This window comes from Eufriesea mexicana, unplaced genomic scaffold (assembly GCF_001483705.2).
Source record: "Eufriesea mexicana isolate 0111107269 unplaced genomic scaffold, ASM148370v2 scaffold143, whole genome shotgun sequence".
Classification (NCBI taxonomy): Eukaryota; Metazoa; Arthropoda; class Insecta; order Hymenoptera; family Apidae; genus Eufriesea; species Eufriesea mexicana.
This window is the reverse complement of record NW_016908322.1, coordinates 800,280-818,629: the sequence shown is the minus strand read 5'-3', so window position 1 is coordinate 818,629 and position 18,350 is coordinate 800,280. Positions and strand designations below refer to the sequence as shown.

Here is an 18,350-nt window from a genome sequence, read left to right as displayed (position 1 = left end):
GCCAAATATATCTAAGCATTGCTTTAATCATATTTGTAGCTTTAACTGATTCTCCTTCTTGGAAGTCAATACTTTCACGGCTTAAACTAGATACACCAGGATGAAAACAATCTCTTTTTTGTTGTCCTGACTTCCCTCCAATAAATCCAGAAATTATTGATGGAAATTTAACTGAAGTTACAATAGATTTTGATTGAACCATAGTCTTTTTTTTCTGTATACGATCAATGACATTTCCACTGCAACACTAGAAGAATAATAAAAAATATTTAAGTACATATTTATATACTTTATATTAATATAAGTATCAATAATAAATATTATTAAACACTTTTACTTTTCTTTTAAATAATATTAATAATTTGTTAAATACAGAAATATTTAATTTAAAATAAAAATAGATGAAATTATTATTTTAAATAGTGGAAAAGTAAACAAAATTTAATGAATAGTATTAATATTTTTATTAAATATTTATCTAATATATCTTATTAAATTACTATAAAATTATAAATTGTTCACTACATACATATTTTTACATACATATTACAAATTATTATTTTTAAACTAGTGAAATGTACAAAAATTATTATATGATTCATTTAATATTGTAATATATTCTTCTATAAGATTTATTGCAACTGAAAAAGATTGTGTATAATATTTAAGATTTTTCATATTTGTCATATGATTTAGTAATTCATCTTTTTTCAAACATAGTATTTGTTTTGCTGTATTATATATGTTTATGATATCCTCTGATGTAAGAGAATTTCCATATATTTTCATATTCCATTGATTTCTTTGTAATTGTGTACTTATTATAAACAGTGTAGATATTGCATTATAATTTAAACCATCTCTTGTAAATGCCATGTTTCTTTGTAAGTTATTGGAAATAATGAAATCTAATTTAAATTTTGGAACATTACAACAAGCTTTTATATTAGAAATATCAAAATGAATTTCATCTAATGAATTATTAGATGTAAAAAAACCATAGTGGATATATAATTTAAGGCTATCATGTGCACCATAGTTGATGAACACTTGTGATCCTGAATTAAATGAATTTAATGTAGTAATTTGATAAAACTTATTTCTATCTTTATTTGTAATTATAGATGCACGTGTAACACTATTTACATTATGATTAAATAAATCTAAAAAAGGAGCTAAGGCTAAAGTATTTTGATGTTTTATATTAATAATAATATCTTGATTTTTCTTTATCTCAGCTGGATCTATGTACACAGCTCTTGTATTAACAATGTAATATGCCCATTTATATTTTTCAAATGTGATTATTTTTTTTAAATGTAAATTACAGTGTGGACAATGATCTCTTTCATCTAATTTTAAATTATTTATAGATTTAATTAATAACTCAAAATCATTATGTACTTTATGGAACTGATACATATAATCTACAATAAATGAGGGTAATAGATCTTTTTCTTTCGGTGTACAAAAATCAGGATTTGTTAAAAATTGTGGAAGACTATTAACATAATGATACCACTTTGAAACATTTCCTAAATGTGACTCATATATAATAAATATTGCTAATAAACATTGGGCACTATAATACTCAGTTTTCGAAAATAGAATATTAACATTGCTTTGAGATAATATAGAAGTTGTTATTAATATTTCATAAGGTAGTTCAATCAATATATCGTTAGGTTTAATATCTTTTAATGTTTTTAATCCACGACCAGTAATAAGAAAGTTAAATGGAACTAAATTATAAACTGATGAACAGTTCTTTGTTAATAACCAAGATTTAAGATGCATCAGACTGTCTTCTTTGTTCCCTGTTATTTCTTTAATATTTAGCTTCTTCCTTTGATGACGTTTTCTTGAAGTCCTACCCATTATGCAAATGTTATATCTGCAGAAGCAATAAAGAAATACTTTGAAATATATACTTGTTTATTTATTTGTTATGTAATTTATTTAGTACTAATTAATAGACATTTACTCTAGTGAATTTTAAATTTAATTCTTTCTTATAATTTATTTCCATAACTTAAACACTTGCTAAAATAAGGATAAAAGTAACAAAAGTTAGTGAAAAACATACTTCAAAGAAATATTATTACAAATCGTTTTTTAATATTTACCATATTTTATAAAGACAATATGTAAAATAAAAATATTACCCTAATTCCAAACGCAGAGTATATTGGATTACGTATAATAGCGTGAAAAGAAACTTTTTCGTGATAAGTAACTTGTCTTCGTAATTTAATTGAATATGTTATAAATGATCTAGACCAAAATTTTTTTTCACTATATCCAAACCGTAATACATGGCGACATAGAATACTACTTAACATTATGTTAGAAATATTTATTCACAAATGAAGATATAAAAACAAAATTCACAAATTAGGTTATTAGATCATAGTAGAAACATAAGTCTAACAACTCACGCTATTATACAAGTATTATATATATGTATAATATTATGTGCTATTATTCTGTATATATTGTGTGTGTATATATTACCCATCTATAATCTATATATTCAAGATATGTGCATGTAGTATGTAGTACATAGATAGCTGACAGTGAAAATTAAATATTCTTTTATTTAAATGAAATTTATATAATTACTTTTAAAATATAAATTATTTTTGTATGTCTATAATACTATTTCTTGTCTGATCTTAAAGAAATTTAATAAAATTATATTTTATGTTAAAATGAATATTAAATACTTTAATTTGAATAGTGTTTTTTAATTTACTTAAAAGGAACACTTAAAAATATATATAAAGTAAATAACTTTTAAGATACACTTATAATAGATACGATATAAAATTTCATGAGAATAGACATGCGATATAGATAGAACCATTTTTATCCTAATATTTTAGTTTACTAAACTTCTTTATTTAAAGAAGTACATATGTATTGCTATTTAAACGAATAAACTCAATATAATGTATTATATATGAAAATAAGTACGAATATAAAAGTATATCGTTTTAGTAATACTTTACGATAAAAAATGCAAAATATAAAATGACATTTTATACTAGAAAATAAATCACATGGTGTCTCTCAAGAATAAGGTCAAAAGTGAAAGCTTAAAACGTTAATCATGTTCAGTATACCTGTTGAATGTGTGATTAATGTTAATGTGAGAGAAAACGAATTCCACGAGTGTATACAGTATAAAAATGTCTACGAACAAAATTATATTTACTATATTAAAGAATGGAAATATAACCAGAGCAGTTGTATGTAGTGATCATAACATATATTATGGAAAACAAAGAAATATACATATTTCTATGCAAAATAGATTCCATTTACATCAATTTAATAAGTTTAAAGCAAAACTTGCAGGAAATCAAAAGCCAGATTGGAATAGAGCTGTTTCAGAAGCAGAGAAAATTGTTGGGTATCCAACATCATTTTTAAGTTTACGATGGTTATTGAGTGATGAAGTAGCAAATGTAGCTCTACATTTAAGGAAATTAGTAGGATCTAATCATCCTTTGTTAAAAACAGCCAAGTAAGTATTTTATTAACATATTTTTTATGTCTTTGATAATTTAATCTAAATATATTAGAATTTACTCTAATTTATTATAGAAGTGTTATTTATAATGGGCGTAATAACATGCAAGCATGGGGTCTTATTGTATTATTAATTTCAAAAGCTGCTGGTCATTTAAACGTAGATGACATGGAAGAAGACAAAGCTGCAGGTGTACTTCATAGGTATTCTGAAGTAACTTTTGGTAACATAAAATTATTAAACACTATTATTAATTTGTAATAAATAATTTTATATCTATCGTTAAATAGCCAACGAGCTTTGGCAGAGGTAACTGAAATGATACGTACTAGTCATCTTGTTCATAAAGGATTAGTAAATATAGAACCTGATGTTTATTTAGAAACCTCAGAATTAAATGATATGAATTTTGGTAACAAAATTGCATTATTAAGTGGAGATTATTTATTAGCAAATTCTTGTGCTGAATTAGCAAATCTCCGTAATCAAGATGTATGTATGAAAATTATCTTATTTCTTGATTTGCATAAGTTTATCTTTGTTATTTTTTATTACACAAATCACAATTACATTTAGATTGTAGAATTAATGTCAAGTGCTGTAAGAGATTTAGCAGAGGCAGAATTTATAGGGCGTAGAGATAACCAAAATAATCCTTTACCGTCTATTCCACCTGAAGATCGTAAGAATTATGCAGTGGAAGAATGGACTCTTAGAAATGTTTTGAGTGCTGGTGCTTTACTAGGAAAATCTTGCAAAGGTACATTAAAATTAGCAGGACACAGCAATGAAATACAGGAACAAGGTTACAATTTTGGGAAACATTTAGCATTAGCTTGGCAAGCATGCTTGGATTTAGGTCCATTTATTACAAAAGATCAAAATGTGACATTCAGTTTGTGTTCTGCGCCGATTATGTTTCATATTGAACATGATCCATCAATTTTGGCAGAAATTAATAAAGGTCTAGAATCTGTAAACAATGTAGATTATGTTAAAGTAAGCATATTAAATATAAATATCTACATAATTTATTTTTTATTTATGAATATAATAATTTCAAAAATGTAATATGTAGGTTCATAAAATTATTATGATGGGACCTGGAGTTGAATTAACAAAACAATTACAAAAAAGACATTCACAAAGGGCAATGGAAGTTTTAAGTGTATTTGAAAAAAGTGATGCAAGAACAGCATTATATAATATTATTGCAGCTATGGGGGACTTCTGAATAACAATTTCAATTAAAAACTAACATATTTTAAATAATTGCCCAAAGATCAGTTTGAGGACTCCGTCCTGTGTTAAGTTTTCAATTTTTTAACATATATAGACATAAATTTATATATTGTCTATATTATAAATAAATTATTAAGCATATTTAAACTTTAATATATATAATTAAGGTAAAATTTATAAATGGGTACTATTTACATAACAAGATTGATACATTTTATAATAAACATTATTTAAACAAATTTATCGTTTATATTTAATATCATTTCCCATTTATTTTGTTATCTTACATATTTACGAAAAAACGGTATATTTATATACATATAATAATAATATTTCAGTTTTTGCTGCATTGTTGTATATTATGTTAATATTTTATAAAATATTAAAAATTAGAAATAATATAACATTAACATTTTGTAGAATACCTAGGAATTATTTATCACAGTTACAAATAAAAATAATTTAATAATAAATTTATTACAGAATGAACATTGATACTGCAACTACAAGCAATTAAAAGACAGTGCATATAAATATGTCACGAGCAGGCACGAAACTCGATTCGAAAAAAGTTGTAAGTACATTATTGTATTACATTATCAATTTTGATAAAACATTTAGTTCATAAATTATTAAATTTTATTCTCTTGTTAACCAATTGTTGAAAAAATATGTGTTAAATTATAAGTGAGGTTAGGGATAATGTTTGATACTAGTATTACAATATCGTTGAATGTAAAAAATTTGTTATATATAATGAAAAAATTTTATAAAATTATAAATTTCAGAATTCTGAATTATTTACATTAACATATGGAGCATTGGTAGCTCAGTTACTAAAGGATTATGAAAATGTAGAGGATGTAAACAAACAGTTGGAAAGGATGGGTTACAATATGGGAATTCGTTTAATAGAAGATTTTTTAGCTCGAACTGGATCTGGTCGATGTTATGATTTTCGAGATACTGCTGAAAAAATACAAACTGGTTTCAAAATATTTTTGGGAATTACACCGACAATTACAAATTGGAGTGCTGCTGGTGATGAATTTTCTTTATGTTTTGAATCAAATCCATTAACAGAATTTGTTGAATTACCAGATCATTGTTTAAATTTAAAGTATTGTAATGTATTAATTGGAGTATTAAGGGGAGCTTGTGAAATGGTACAAATGGAGATTGCCTGTTGGTTTGTACAAGACCAACTGAAAAATGACAATGTAACTGAATTGCGTGTTAAATTTATTAAAAGACTAGAAGATGCTATTCCAGCAGGTGAAGATTAAGTAATTTTGTATTGTCAAAGGTATATATAATTATTATAGTTAAAATACACGTATATTATATATATTTTTTATTACAAATATTAACCAAACTTTTTCATAAATTTATTAATTCAATGTTTATAATTAATAATAATAATTTTTAATTTGATATATATGAAAAAATATTTAATTTTTAAAAATGATATACATGTATATGATGCTTTGAATAAAATGATGTAAATTTGAGGTGCATCATTATTAGTTCTTTTTGACATTATACAGAAACATTTAAATATCTTTTTTTACATTTATTAATAAATATATATTCCAAATGAATGTCTTTTTCGAACAAATTATTTATTTAAAACGTTTTATTTAATTTAACTATTTACTAACAATAATAAATTGCATTAATTGTAACATAATTTCTTATAGTGAATATAAATAGTTAAGGTAAAAGAATATAAATCGTGAGTTAAATTTTTTGTAATTATATAAATATTATATTTATATTATTAATCTATTTTTCTAACTTATATTAATTTATTGTTCAATATATACTCATCCTTTTATATAGTTTTTTTACCATTTTCCTTTTATGCGTTTATAACCTCTAAAATTTAATTTTTATTATTATCGTTTGCTGAAGTATGCATATAAGACAAGTAGTATGAGCAAAAGTACTAAACAAATATATTTAAATTTCAAAATTGTAATAAATCGTTTATAATAACTTATAGGTAATGGAAGTGAAGTGCAAACATTGTAGGAAAGACCTTTTTGGTAAAGAATGTATTTCATTATTGACTTCTCATAATGAAATCAAAACAAATTTTGTGGATGTATTTGAATGTGGTACAAATGATTTTGAACCTTGTTCATATATATCCATGGAAAAATTGCCTAAATGGATTGAACAAGCCATAAACCAAGTAACGTCAAATTTTAAATTATTATGTTTAATTATAAATATTTTCCAATATACTTAATATTGTATAACAAATAAATAATGTATCAGTGAAAGTAATACATATAAGTTATAGAATTCTCATCTAGAATCTAAATAAAACAATATATCTTTTTTACAGGAATCTTGGACAAAGGGTAGACTTCATTGTCCTCATTGTAATAATCGTATAGGTTCATTTAATTTTGTAAATGAATTAAAATGTAACTGTAGTAAATTTATAGCTCCACCAGTCAAAATAACTAATAGTAAAGTAGATATTTTGTTTTTATCTGAATAAATCAAATACATCCTAAATATGAAACCATTGCTCCTAAATATAATTTGATTATTATAAAACCTTGAGTTTTATATAGTTTATAAATACAAAATTATTTTTTATTATGAAATATAATTTTATAATAACAAAAAATATAAATTTTACATAAATATAACATACAATTTATATGACTAGTCTTTAGATAATTGAAATTTATTATTAATATATTTATTATATTTAATAAATATTAAATAGAAATAATCATTAATGTTAATTTATTCAATGATACTTTTCACTTTTATGCATTGCATTAAACAAATATAGCAAATAATATGTTATATAATTATAAACATATCCGTATTTATTATATAAATAATTTAATAATAATTGTAACTCAGCAGTTTTTATATTAACTATATATACCATGGAAAGTAAATTTTTTTTGTAAGTGTATAAGTTATTAGCAATTTTTATTTACAGTATTTATTATATTTAAATATTTTTCATTGTATATTTAGATGTAAATTACTTCATCAACAGATAATATTTATTTTACATTTATACATAACAATTTAATGTTTTTCAATATACATGTACATGTATACAAACGTATATACACATATATATTCCTGCACGCACGCATATAAACTAAAATATAAATACGAAATATATACATTTTATACACCATGAATATTATATTATGTTACAACTAATAAATTATACCATATATAGTTCACATTTTTTACTTAAAGTATTTACAATTAATCACTAATGCATAGCATTAAAAATTATTTGAATTAATTGTTATGTATTCATAACAAAGTGAAAAAATAAGTTAGACCATACATGTGTTTAATATAAACTGTACACAATTTATTGTTTCGGTGTCTGTATGTGTGTATGTGTGTAATATATTAATATCATTTTAAAATAAATTTATCGCTTGTTCATTGATCTTCAATTCTGTTGTTATAGTAATTTATCAACTGCTTTTACACAGTACATAATACAATAGTATAATACAAATAAGATAACAATAGTAAAGCACATAATGTGTAATATCAGTAAATAATATTACTATTATAACAATTAACAAAATATTAGTTACAGACAATATTAACAGGTACTGTATTTTTTTTCTGTAAAATCTTTATTCACTGCATCAACAATAAATTTATATAATTCCAAAAATAATTACAAATAATCTATATTAACATAATGAATATAAATTTTATATTTCCTAACTTTTATAAATGGAATAATGATTTTTATGTCACTAATGTATATATTTACAAATTTGTAATGATAATTTCAAAAGCAAAAATCTATTTTTCAAGTCTAAAGAAACCAATTTCATAAATATTTTAATATGATTTATATTAAAGTCATTTGTGCATTATATACAAACAATTTTTAAGACAATAATGATTCTTGGTTTTATTCAATTTTGTAATGAAAATTGTTGATACCGAATTATAAATGTTATTTAATTTATAGTTGTAACTAAATATTGAGCATTTATATTAATTTTAATAATATTTTGCATTTTTTGTTATCAAAATAATAATTGGACATTTTTTTCTATATGAACAAGCAATTTGTTATCCAAGCTGAATATATTTGTCTAATTTTGCATATAATGTTTTTGATAGCGAAACAATTTACATAAACAAATAATATTGACTGCATTTGATAAGGAAGACCAAGAATGGCTTAGAAAGTGGACTTACATAATGTATAATATTTAATTATATTAGTATTGTAAATTATAATTTATATGAGTTACTTATTTAATATACTTGAGGCCATGAAGAAAGTTAATCCAATTAAGTGTTGCATTCGACAAAAATGTAGTTTTGATGGGATATATTATTATTCTCAATAAAATTGAAGGAATTTATCTAATTGAAACCATATAAATTTAACATTTTGTATGTAATATAAAATAGTTTATAGAAATAACAGAAATACATAATCGACTTGGATTAAAGGCACATATGGTTTACTAAGAAATATTGTTTCAACTATTTTCAAAATATGTTTGGACAATATGAGAGCTAGTTGATCCATTGTTGATAGTACTCAGACTACAAGATTAGAAATGATCAATTATCTTTTACAAATATTTATAATATTTATAATTTATGATTAAAATATCATAAAAAGTTTATGGAAAAAAATGAATACAACTTACATTGGTATTGGATTAAGTATGAAATAGCCTTCTACTATTTCCAGTACATTATTTGGTATTCAATATATCTTTTGTTCAAGCTCTTTAATGACACTGTCAATGTTAAAGATATTACAGTCCAATAAAATTTAGTTGCTACAACTGAAATATTTCATCTTGTTGCTGCTGAAGTCTTTGTAATGATGTTTTCACTTTTCTGCCCTGAGTCATAACTACAGCAGTTGGAAAGTTATGCATATCACTAGAAGATGATGGTCTTAATGTTTCTGAAGCAGATGGTATTATATGTGTATTTGAAGTTATAGGAAGTGAATTACGTAATTTAGGTGTTCTATGTGACTGTACATAGATATCATTATCCTCAGTGCAAAATCTAAAGCATAATTTATCAATAAATTTATATAAAAAAATTTTTTGTTATATGTAAAATATGAATTCTATAATCATTAATTATTCATAAATAACTTACTCACTATTCCCCTGAGTACGTTTAACTTCTCTTTTAGCATTGGCTATAGAAGAATCCATTTTAGCTAAAAAGTCATTAAATGAACTATCATCATCTATAGATGATGTTACTGAAGATGGACTAGAAACCTGAAAATATATTGTGAGCTTATATTATATTAAATTATAGTTTATTATTTATACAGAGAGATACATACATTTTGAACTACATTATGTTCAATTTCTTCAGTATTATCCAGTGACAATGGGCTTTCTGGATTAATAGGAATAAGCAAATGTTCCCGTAAAAATAAACTATCAGAAGCCCATAATCTGTTAACTCGTCTTATTTGTTCAGTCTAAAAGATAAAATGATATGAAGTGTACTATATATCTTCTATTACTTTCTATCAATTATAGGATAGTAAAATAAAATAAAGGTTTCATACTGTAACTCCATATTTTAGGGCAATTCCCTGGAGGGTATCAGTTTTTGATACAGTGTGTTTTAATAAATATTCATTTCTTGTAACATGTTTAGCTGTACTACCATATTTTTTCAGTGTCTTCCCAGTATCCCTTATACACATTCGTTCTTCCATTTCTCTTGCGCCATTTCGTTCCATCCTTAATTTTTTAAATAATATCGGCGCTTATAAAGCGCAACAAACATATTACCCTTTAACACTTATGAACAAGAAATTCAGATACACTTTAAACAACATAGTCACATAACCTATGCAAACATTTAATAAGATTTAGTTCACATCTTATAAATATTTCATTAAGATAAGTAAATATTGATGTCTTTTTGCAAAGAAAAGATATTAAGTACTTTACCAAAACATTAAAAATATTACTAGTAGTGGGGCGTGAACTCTTGTGTGTTTAACAAATTGTAATATTTTTCAAAATATAAATACATTTAAAATCAGTGAAAGACATGTATTTTACTTTAGTATAAACTTCCTTGTAATAATTATATTTTATAAATTTATAATTTTAGTTACGATAGAAAATTCGTTATAGTTACACTAAGAATGTTCTCTCAGCTGATCAACGTGATAATAATTTCTAGATATTCTTTAACCTGAATGATAATGTTTGCCTCGTTTTGATTGGACAATCAAAGGGCGTTATATACACAGGCCAAGTTATTGTTAGTTAAAAAAATCGACATTTAAAACAAATTTTAAAGATATAAATATATCAATGAAGCGTAAAATTTTTTATACTATGTACATACTTTTGGTACAAAATTAGTTTTTTCATATTTTTATATATTTTGTCAAATATACTATAAATACAGGATCACATAATTATTAAACTTTATATATTTCGTTTAAATTCAAATTAAACTATATCAATCACATTCTATCCACGCTTATTTATGAAACAAATACTTAAAAGACGAATAATTTTTATTCCAATACTTTGTTTTCACTTTTTATGGCTATAATTTATATATCTAGATTTGTTGAAGGAAAAAAATAATATCGAAGTGGAATTAAATTTTAATAAAAACATGTTCATTATAGTACGTTACACAGTTCATCTATTTTTAAATACAATATATTACAGAGAAACACACAGTTATAATTTACTGTTATTAATATTATGTCTCTTACATTATAATTAACTTATTACGGTTATTATTATTATTGTTGTTGTTGTTGCTTTTTTGTTGTTATTATATGCCAACCTTGATAAATATATAAGGTAGCATAAAAATCATATAATGGGAGACTAATTGATGTAGGACAAATTTATTCTCGCGTAGTACGTCTTAATCTCCAGTAGCTGTGCAACAGTAACTGTAATATTGGTAATAAATAGTTAACATAGGGATAAATATTATGCTACTGCGGCAGTGTGCTTCCTGGATTTTGGGTAAGGGGTATTTCATCATCTAATTTTCAGAACTATATCAACTAATATGCTACAAGACAGACCCCTCGCGCTATCCAATTAATACTGCTACTTAGTGAAAATTTCATCAATAAGCAGCATTTATATTTAAAATCACTGTTTTGATAAATTGTCGCGGACAAGGGTTATGTGCAAATTTTGGTTTCATATGAATATCTAGACGCCCGATTTGTTTTCCTAAAGTGGTACTTCAAATGGTAGAGCAATATAAGTTACAACAAAATTGGAAGTGTAACATGTATACGTAAAACTATCTAGAAAGAATGAGAACAAAATCTGTTCCATTTGATGTATGTTGATAGTAGAAATGTGTATCTTAATTTACATTTCACACATACACTTTGGCAAGAGCATCAGCTCCGGCACTTGCTATAAAAGGTCGTGAAGGATGAAATGCTACATCTAAAATACTCTCGTCAAACTTTTTACGATGTGCTGTTATTTCTTGAACACATGACTTATCATCCATATCCCATAATCTTATACTGCAATCGTGACCTATAAATGAAAAATTAGTTATTTAATAATTCATAATATACTAACATTATTTTTCGTTTTAATCGTACTACTACTTACTTCCTGAAAGTAAATATAAACCTTGAGGATCTACTGCAAGACTAGTAACTGCATCCAAATGAGCAACCATGGAATGAGCAAGTGTAGCTGATCGGTGATCATAAAATCGAATATGTCGATCTTCGTGTGCTGCAATAACAAGTGGTAATGTAGGATGCGCCACGACACGGTTTACCCCTTTCATCTCATTGGCTTCAAGACGTACTACACTTTCACCAGTTTCCGTATCAAATACCACACAAGCTCTGTTATAAGCTACAACTAATTTATCTGACTCATCTCTAATGAAGTCTACTGACGATGGTATACCATCTATAAGGGAATAAGAAAAAAATATTTTTAGAAGTAACTTTATAAAATATAATTATTCATATTTAAAAAATACTGTACCTTGTTCAGAGATATAAGTATGAAGTAATGGTGATTTGTTTTGTGGGCTCCATAATTTCACAGTTCCATCAGCACTGATTGATAACAATTGTGATCGAAGTTGATACATGCTTAAACCCCAAACTGCATTTGTATGTCCTTTTAATGTTTGGCTAAGGACACTTGGTTCATAAGAGTCATATGGATCTATATTAGCTGACGGAAGTGTCCAACAGTGAATCATACCATCTAAACCACCACTGTAGCATTGATTGCCTGTACTACACATGGCTAAACATAATACAGGACCTGTATGTGATCTAAATGTATATAGTGGTTCTACATCTAATGAAGCTGATCTGAAATAAAAGAAATAAACAGTTTTGAATACCTTTAAAATAATTAATCAACTGTTCATAACTTTGAAATACAGATAACCTACTTTTTTGCTGGTAAAGTTTTATGAAGGTTCCACAGTTTAAGAGTATGATCATCACTTGCAGTGATAAGAACAGGATCTATGGGATGGAAGACAAGAGCTCGAACAGCATCAAAGTGAGATCGTAATGTGTACTTTGCATTCCAAGTTTTTCTTAAATTTTCTTTTGTTGTAGTAACCATCTAATAAAAAATATATTTAGTTGGAATACATTTTACATTAAAAATAAAATTAAGCTTTTAATGTACATGATATAAATTTAAATTTTATAAATGTAAGGATTGTGTTACACACATCTGTGCATATCAACAATTGCAACAACATAACTAATGTAACTTAAATGTTACTTACATCATATGATGTTTCTGCTTCATTGTTTACACACAATTGCTCTAATTCACCCAATTCTAATGCGGAATCACCTTCTTCATTTAGACGCTTTGGATCCGGGTCCCTATGTATTGCATCTGCAAATTCATTAAATTTTGATTTTAATACTGTTAAAATACAGATAAAATGAAAATTTGTCAAAAAAAAACTATAATTAAAAAAAATACTAACTCCATTCAGATGAATAACGCACAGAACCTGGTGGTAATTTTTCAATTTCTGTGAGAAGATTTAGTTCATTTAGTACTTCTTCAGCTTCTGCATCAACATCTTCTGCTAATAGCATAGACGGCTAAAAGTTTGAATGAAAACAGTATATAAATTATTATTTACTTAAAGAAAACTGTGTAACAATATTTTCTACAGAGAACACTGAATATGGGTTACTTTATTTGATTTAGGATCCATATTAGTATCATAAGTATCGTCTTCCACGTCCCTTTCTGCTCCTTCAATATCCATATCTGTATGGGCCAAAAATTCGAAGCTTGCCGCAACAGCTGCTTCTGTATCTAGCATTATTGTTTCTGCTATAGAAGATGGTTGCTACCAATACAAAAATACACAAAATATATTATTATATCGTATATCAATATAATGTAAGTATTATTGTAAAAAATTGATATTATAAATATTTACATAACATAAACAATTAATAATTTCTATTAAACTTTTATACTAGAAATCTGTATAAAAATTATAAGATGTACTACAGTAAAATAATAAATAAAATGATTAAATTCTAATGAAGTTATTTACCTCTAATTTTTTTCCTGGAACTCTATGAACACTGTTTTCTGATGTTTGTTTATTTGATGGTTCATTACCATTTAACGCAGGAGTATTCATATCCTCTGTGTCTGTATTATTACTTAAACCAAGTAAAGATCTTACTCTATTTGATCGAACATCTATTATTGTATCAGTGTAACCAATTTCTTGTAAGTATCTAAAGAAAGAATTACATATAAGCTTAATGATAACGTACTTTAGTACTTATTATTATATGCAATTAATGATTATAAAAATCATGTTTTATTTACTGTCTTAAAATTTGGCGGCCTTGTCTCCAACTGATGTTACTGACAGATGTAAATGGAGCTTCTCCATCACCACTACCTCCAACATCAGAATTAGGACAATTATAATTACCTTCTTCATAAATAGGAGGTTTTGTATCTCCTTGTATTACCAGGTCAGTTCCATATTTTAGTTTGTGATACCTAGCTCTATAAAAATTATAAATGTATTATATGAAGTTGTCAAAAAGGTTCTTGTTCATAGATTTTATTAATTTAAAAAATTTTGTTCTTTACATATAATAGTTTTAATTGGTATTAGTTTTCAAGATATTAGTAAAAAACTTTTGTTGTTATTATATTGAATTCTGCATACATGTATATATCTTATATATATGTATATATATTGGTTGCCAGCTACCATGATATGTTTACAGAAACAGTAGGCAAACAATGATTTCAAGCTAACATATACAATGCTATGGATGTGTACATATAGGTAAACTTCAACATAATAGCAGTCAAAATATTTTCTCAATATCTCAGAAACTAAGACTGACTGCCAATTTTTTCAAAGCAAAAAGTTGTTCAAAATATTATTTCTTATAATATATTTAAAAATGAACAAAATCCATGAATAAGGACTTTTTTAATAACTTCACCAAGTATTACAAATCTATTTATCAAATTGAGGTTAACATCTTTTTATGATTTATTAACGTAATAAAACTAAAATCTTACCGTTCTTGTTTAAGTGCATATTCTAACATTTTTATTCTTCTTACTAAATCATTCTTTAATCTTTCTTGACCTTTCCTTTCACCTTGTAAAAAAGCTATCCTAGCCTACAGAAAAATAATAAAATATTATTTGTACTTCTAACATAATTGTTTTATGCTTTATATTTGTTATAGACATTGTAATATAGCCTTTCTTTTCTTCATTATTTTTATTTCTTATTCTTTTATTTATTATTTTTTATTTCAGGAAAACTTTATGAAAAAATATAACACAATTTTATATTAAGTGTTAATAATCACAATAACTTATATAAAAACAATTTAAATTCACTTTATATGAAACATAAAAATATAATATACATGAGTATTACCTTATCAATTTCACTAAAATATAAGGATTTCTAATGTAGTGAAACAATGACATTTATATTAAATTTTAAAAGATAATATTACGCTAAAAAAAGGATATTCTTATAAAATATTTTTTAGCTTAAATTAAGATAAGTTTTAAATAAAAAATTTATACAAATTATATTGTAGTGTTTTACAAATTTTTAAGATAATCATGTTTTTACAACATTCTGTCACATGACAGATGAAGTGACAATAAGAAAAGTGTATTTTTAAGAAAGATACATAGAGAAATTTCAAGTATTTTCCAAATAAATTAGGATTATACCTGAAATTCTGCTTTGTCAAGCTCCCATTGCGATCTTTCAAGTTCAATGCGAGTCCATTCATGCTGAATAAAATGTAGAATACCAGGCATAGAGTATTGTGGTCCTTCATTCTTAGCATCGCCATTAGTACCATTGTCATTCCCTTGATGTTTATTATTTGTCAGTGGAACATTCGCACCACTAGATAATTGTCCATTATGATTTTGAGATGCAGAACTGGAGTTCTCCTCCATCGTGGAACCACAAAACTGGCTCGGTACCTTCATTTCATGACACGGCAGCCATTACAACAACTTTTCTTTCCTCTGGAGCCCAAAGAGTGCTCTCCTGTCGGATAATGTATTTCGATCGAGTTTGCGAAAAGAAGTAATTAATACGCATGCGGACGTATTTGATTTCAACGTAACCGGTATACTTTATATAAAATTTTATGATTCGTTGTTTGTCTATCAAAATTTAATTAATTGTTCAACTCTTCCGAAGTAGCAAACAAATATTCTCTTCTTCGCACATCTTCGGAATCGTACTTGTACTTTCCTCCACCATCCTCGTACAGTATGTTCAGATATATAATATTATAACCTTATACCGGCTTTCTATGAAAACGAATCGTATTTATAAGTTAATAAAGAATAAAACTCTGTTAATGATTTATAATATAGCAAAATTAGATAAATAAGGAAATTATACAATTTTTTATTATTGTTTCTACATACTATAACATTATTTTTATTGTTTTATATTAAATAATAGTATTAAACTATTTATAATATAAAGCTTCAAAAATATAAATTTTATATAAATAATTATGTATTATTGATCAAAATATGATACAAATCACCACTTTTATGATACATATGACAAATGTATTACATTCTTAATTTTTCCTGTAAGGCTGGTTCTCAAGATAAAAAGTGTAGTAATTATAATCACACAATAGTATATTTGACCGTATACTGAACAATAAGGGCAAGCTGCTAATGTAATAATATTTTATAATTAATATAATGTTTCATATTGAAATGTAGTTAATTCTTATATTATGATACAAAAGGGTATTAATTATATTAGAAGATAGAATTGTTTTACTAAAAATTGCTACATTTTTTAAAGTAGCTAAAAAGTGTTATGATCTTTCATACTATTATTAAAATATAAGTATTATAGAAATCTAAAATAGAATAAAATATCGAAAAGAATATATGATTATTTAAAAAAATATTTTCAGTATTTGAAGTATTTTTATAAAACGTAGTTTATTTATTAATATTTACATAAACAATATCACGAATACACTTATGTCGATAATTATTTCAAAACTTAAATAAATTATTTCTATAATACTACTAAATGATATATTTAAATTAAATATGCAAGTTATTTTAAGAAGGTAATTGTTTTTATTTTTCAGTTTTCATTTTTTATGTTATGAATATAACTTCAATAAATTTTTTATCATTACACTATTTTAGTTTCAGTTGAAAAAATGGGTAATCATAAATACATATATGCATATGTCAATGTTACTCTTTTTCTTTTTTTTCCATGTAAACATATACATATATATAATAAAGTATAAGGGTAATCTATGTACCTAACAATATATTTATAGAGTTCATATAAATATTAAATAGTATATTTTATTAATACAATAAAGCCTTTCTGTTATTTTTATGTTTACACCATACAGTAATGATAATAAGTAATGTATTTTCTTATTTTTGTCCTTTTTTTTTTTTTGACAGATGGAAGCAATTTTTAGTATCACATATACTATGATTAGTAATACTTTATTATATTACTTTCATAATATGATACTTGTAACCTTGATTTAAATTATGATTAATAAGTACATGCTTTATTAATCATTCTTTAAAAAATATCACGAGAAAATCGTTTGATTTTAATCCACGTTTTAATAATAAACAGTAGTTCTTATACTGTTGATAATATTTTTCACAAAATGGTGTAAAATAGTATGGTTATTGTAGGATAACGACAAAAGAATTTTTGTAAAGAGGAATTCTAAATGTTGAAAAAATATATCATGAGTATCCGATTACTAGTGACTTCGCATACCTGTATACATTTTTATAAATAAGGTGTATTTTAGTGTCTAACCCAAAGTATTTTGCATACTTTAGCAAATATAAGTTCTGAAAGTATTTTACACTGTAGCGCATGCGTTACTAAAATCTGAGATGCAAACCACACTATCTGTATACGTCGATAGTTTTATATATACATATTTTTTTAATAAAATTTATTGTTTATAGTTTTTTAATTTGATATGTATTTT

At 24.8% G+C, this 18,350-nt stretch overlaps 6 protein-coding genes across 6 annotated transcripts in view; 3 read left to right on the top strand and 3 right to left on the bottom strand.

Moving 5' to 3' along the window:
* Window positions 1–2,231, bottom strand: part of ABCB7 (ATP binding cassette subfamily B member 7) — a 5,829-nt gene extending 3,598 nt beyond the window's left edge. Inside the window, exons 1-2 of the mRNA XM_017910729.1 lie at window positions 2,166–2,231; window positions 1,618–1,894 (exon numbers count right to left, since the gene is read on the bottom strand). Coding sequence (XP_017766218.1) covers window positions 1,618–1,878 — 261 coding nt within the window. The 5' untranslated portion in view covers window positions 1,879–1,894; window positions 2,166–2,231. The remainder of the gene's footprint in view (window positions 1–1,617; window positions 1,895–2,165) is intronic.
* Window positions 2,232–2,969: 738 nt separating this feature from the next.
* On the top strand, window positions 2,970–4,827 carry Pdss2 (Decaprenyl diphosphate synthase subunit 2). The gene is made up of 5 exons (XM_017910728.1): window positions 2,970–3,529; window positions 3,610–3,738; window positions 3,826–4,027; window positions 4,112–4,534; window positions 4,614–4,827. The coding sequence occupies exons 1-5, from the start codon at window positions 3,192–3,194 to the stop codon at window positions 4,767–4,769; spliced, it is 1,248 nt and encodes a 415-aa protein (XP_017766217.1). The 5' UTR covers window positions 2,970–3,191; the 3' UTR covers window positions 4,770–4,827.
* Window positions 4,828–5,276: 449 nt separating this feature from the next.
* On the top strand, window positions 5,277–7,202 carry Bet3 (blocked early in transport 3). Its single transcript, XM_017910743.1, has 3 exons — window positions 5,277–5,351; window positions 5,566–6,083; window positions 7,131–7,202. Exons 1-2 carry the CDS (start codon window positions 5,313–5,315, stop codon window positions 6,061–6,063), a joined length of 537 nt encoding a protein of 178 aa, XP_017766232.1. The 5' UTR covers window positions 5,277–5,312; the 3' UTR covers window positions 6,064–6,083; window positions 7,131–7,202.
* LOC108555180 (E3 ubiquitin-protein ligase RNF180-like) lies at window positions 6,693–7,289 on the top strand. Its single transcript, XM_017910725.1, has 3 exons — window positions 6,693–6,707; window positions 6,783–6,974; window positions 7,131–7,289. The coding sequence occupies exons 1-3, from the start codon at window positions 6,693–6,695 to the stop codon at window positions 7,287–7,289; spliced, it is 366 nt and encodes a 121-aa protein (XP_017766214.1).
* Window positions 7,290–9,597: 2,308 nt separating this feature from the next.
* On the bottom strand, window positions 9,598–10,808 carry red (LysM peptidoglycan-binding domain-containing protein red). Its single transcript, XM_017910746.1, has 5 exons — window positions 10,750–10,808; window positions 10,359–10,645; window positions 10,128–10,268; window positions 9,932–10,059; window positions 9,598–9,835 (listed from the first exon to the last, which is right to left on the bottom strand). Exons 2-5 carry the CDS (start codon window positions 10,533–10,535, stop codon window positions 9,598–9,600), a joined length of 684 nt encoding a protein of 227 aa, XP_017766235.1. The 5' UTR covers window positions 10,536–10,645; window positions 10,750–10,808.
* A 753-nt stretch (window positions 10,809–11,561) lies between these two features.
* On the bottom strand, window positions 11,562–16,586 carry Cka (Connector of kinase to AP-1). The gene is made up of 11 exons (XM_017910731.1): window positions 16,051–16,586; window positions 15,373–15,476; window positions 14,656–14,841; window positions 14,372–14,561; window positions 14,000–14,158; window positions 13,784–13,904; window positions 13,574–13,689; window positions 13,226–13,404; window positions 12,805–13,142; window positions 12,415–12,726; window positions 11,562–12,336 (listed from the first exon to the last, which is right to left on the bottom strand). The coding sequence occupies exons 1-11, from the start codon at window positions 16,315–16,317 to the stop codon at window positions 12,167–12,169; spliced, it is 2,142 nt and encodes a 713-aa protein (XP_017766220.1). The 5' UTR covers window positions 16,318–16,586; the 3' UTR covers window positions 11,562–12,166.
* Between the last annotated feature and the right edge of the window lie 1,764 nt (window positions 16,587–18,350).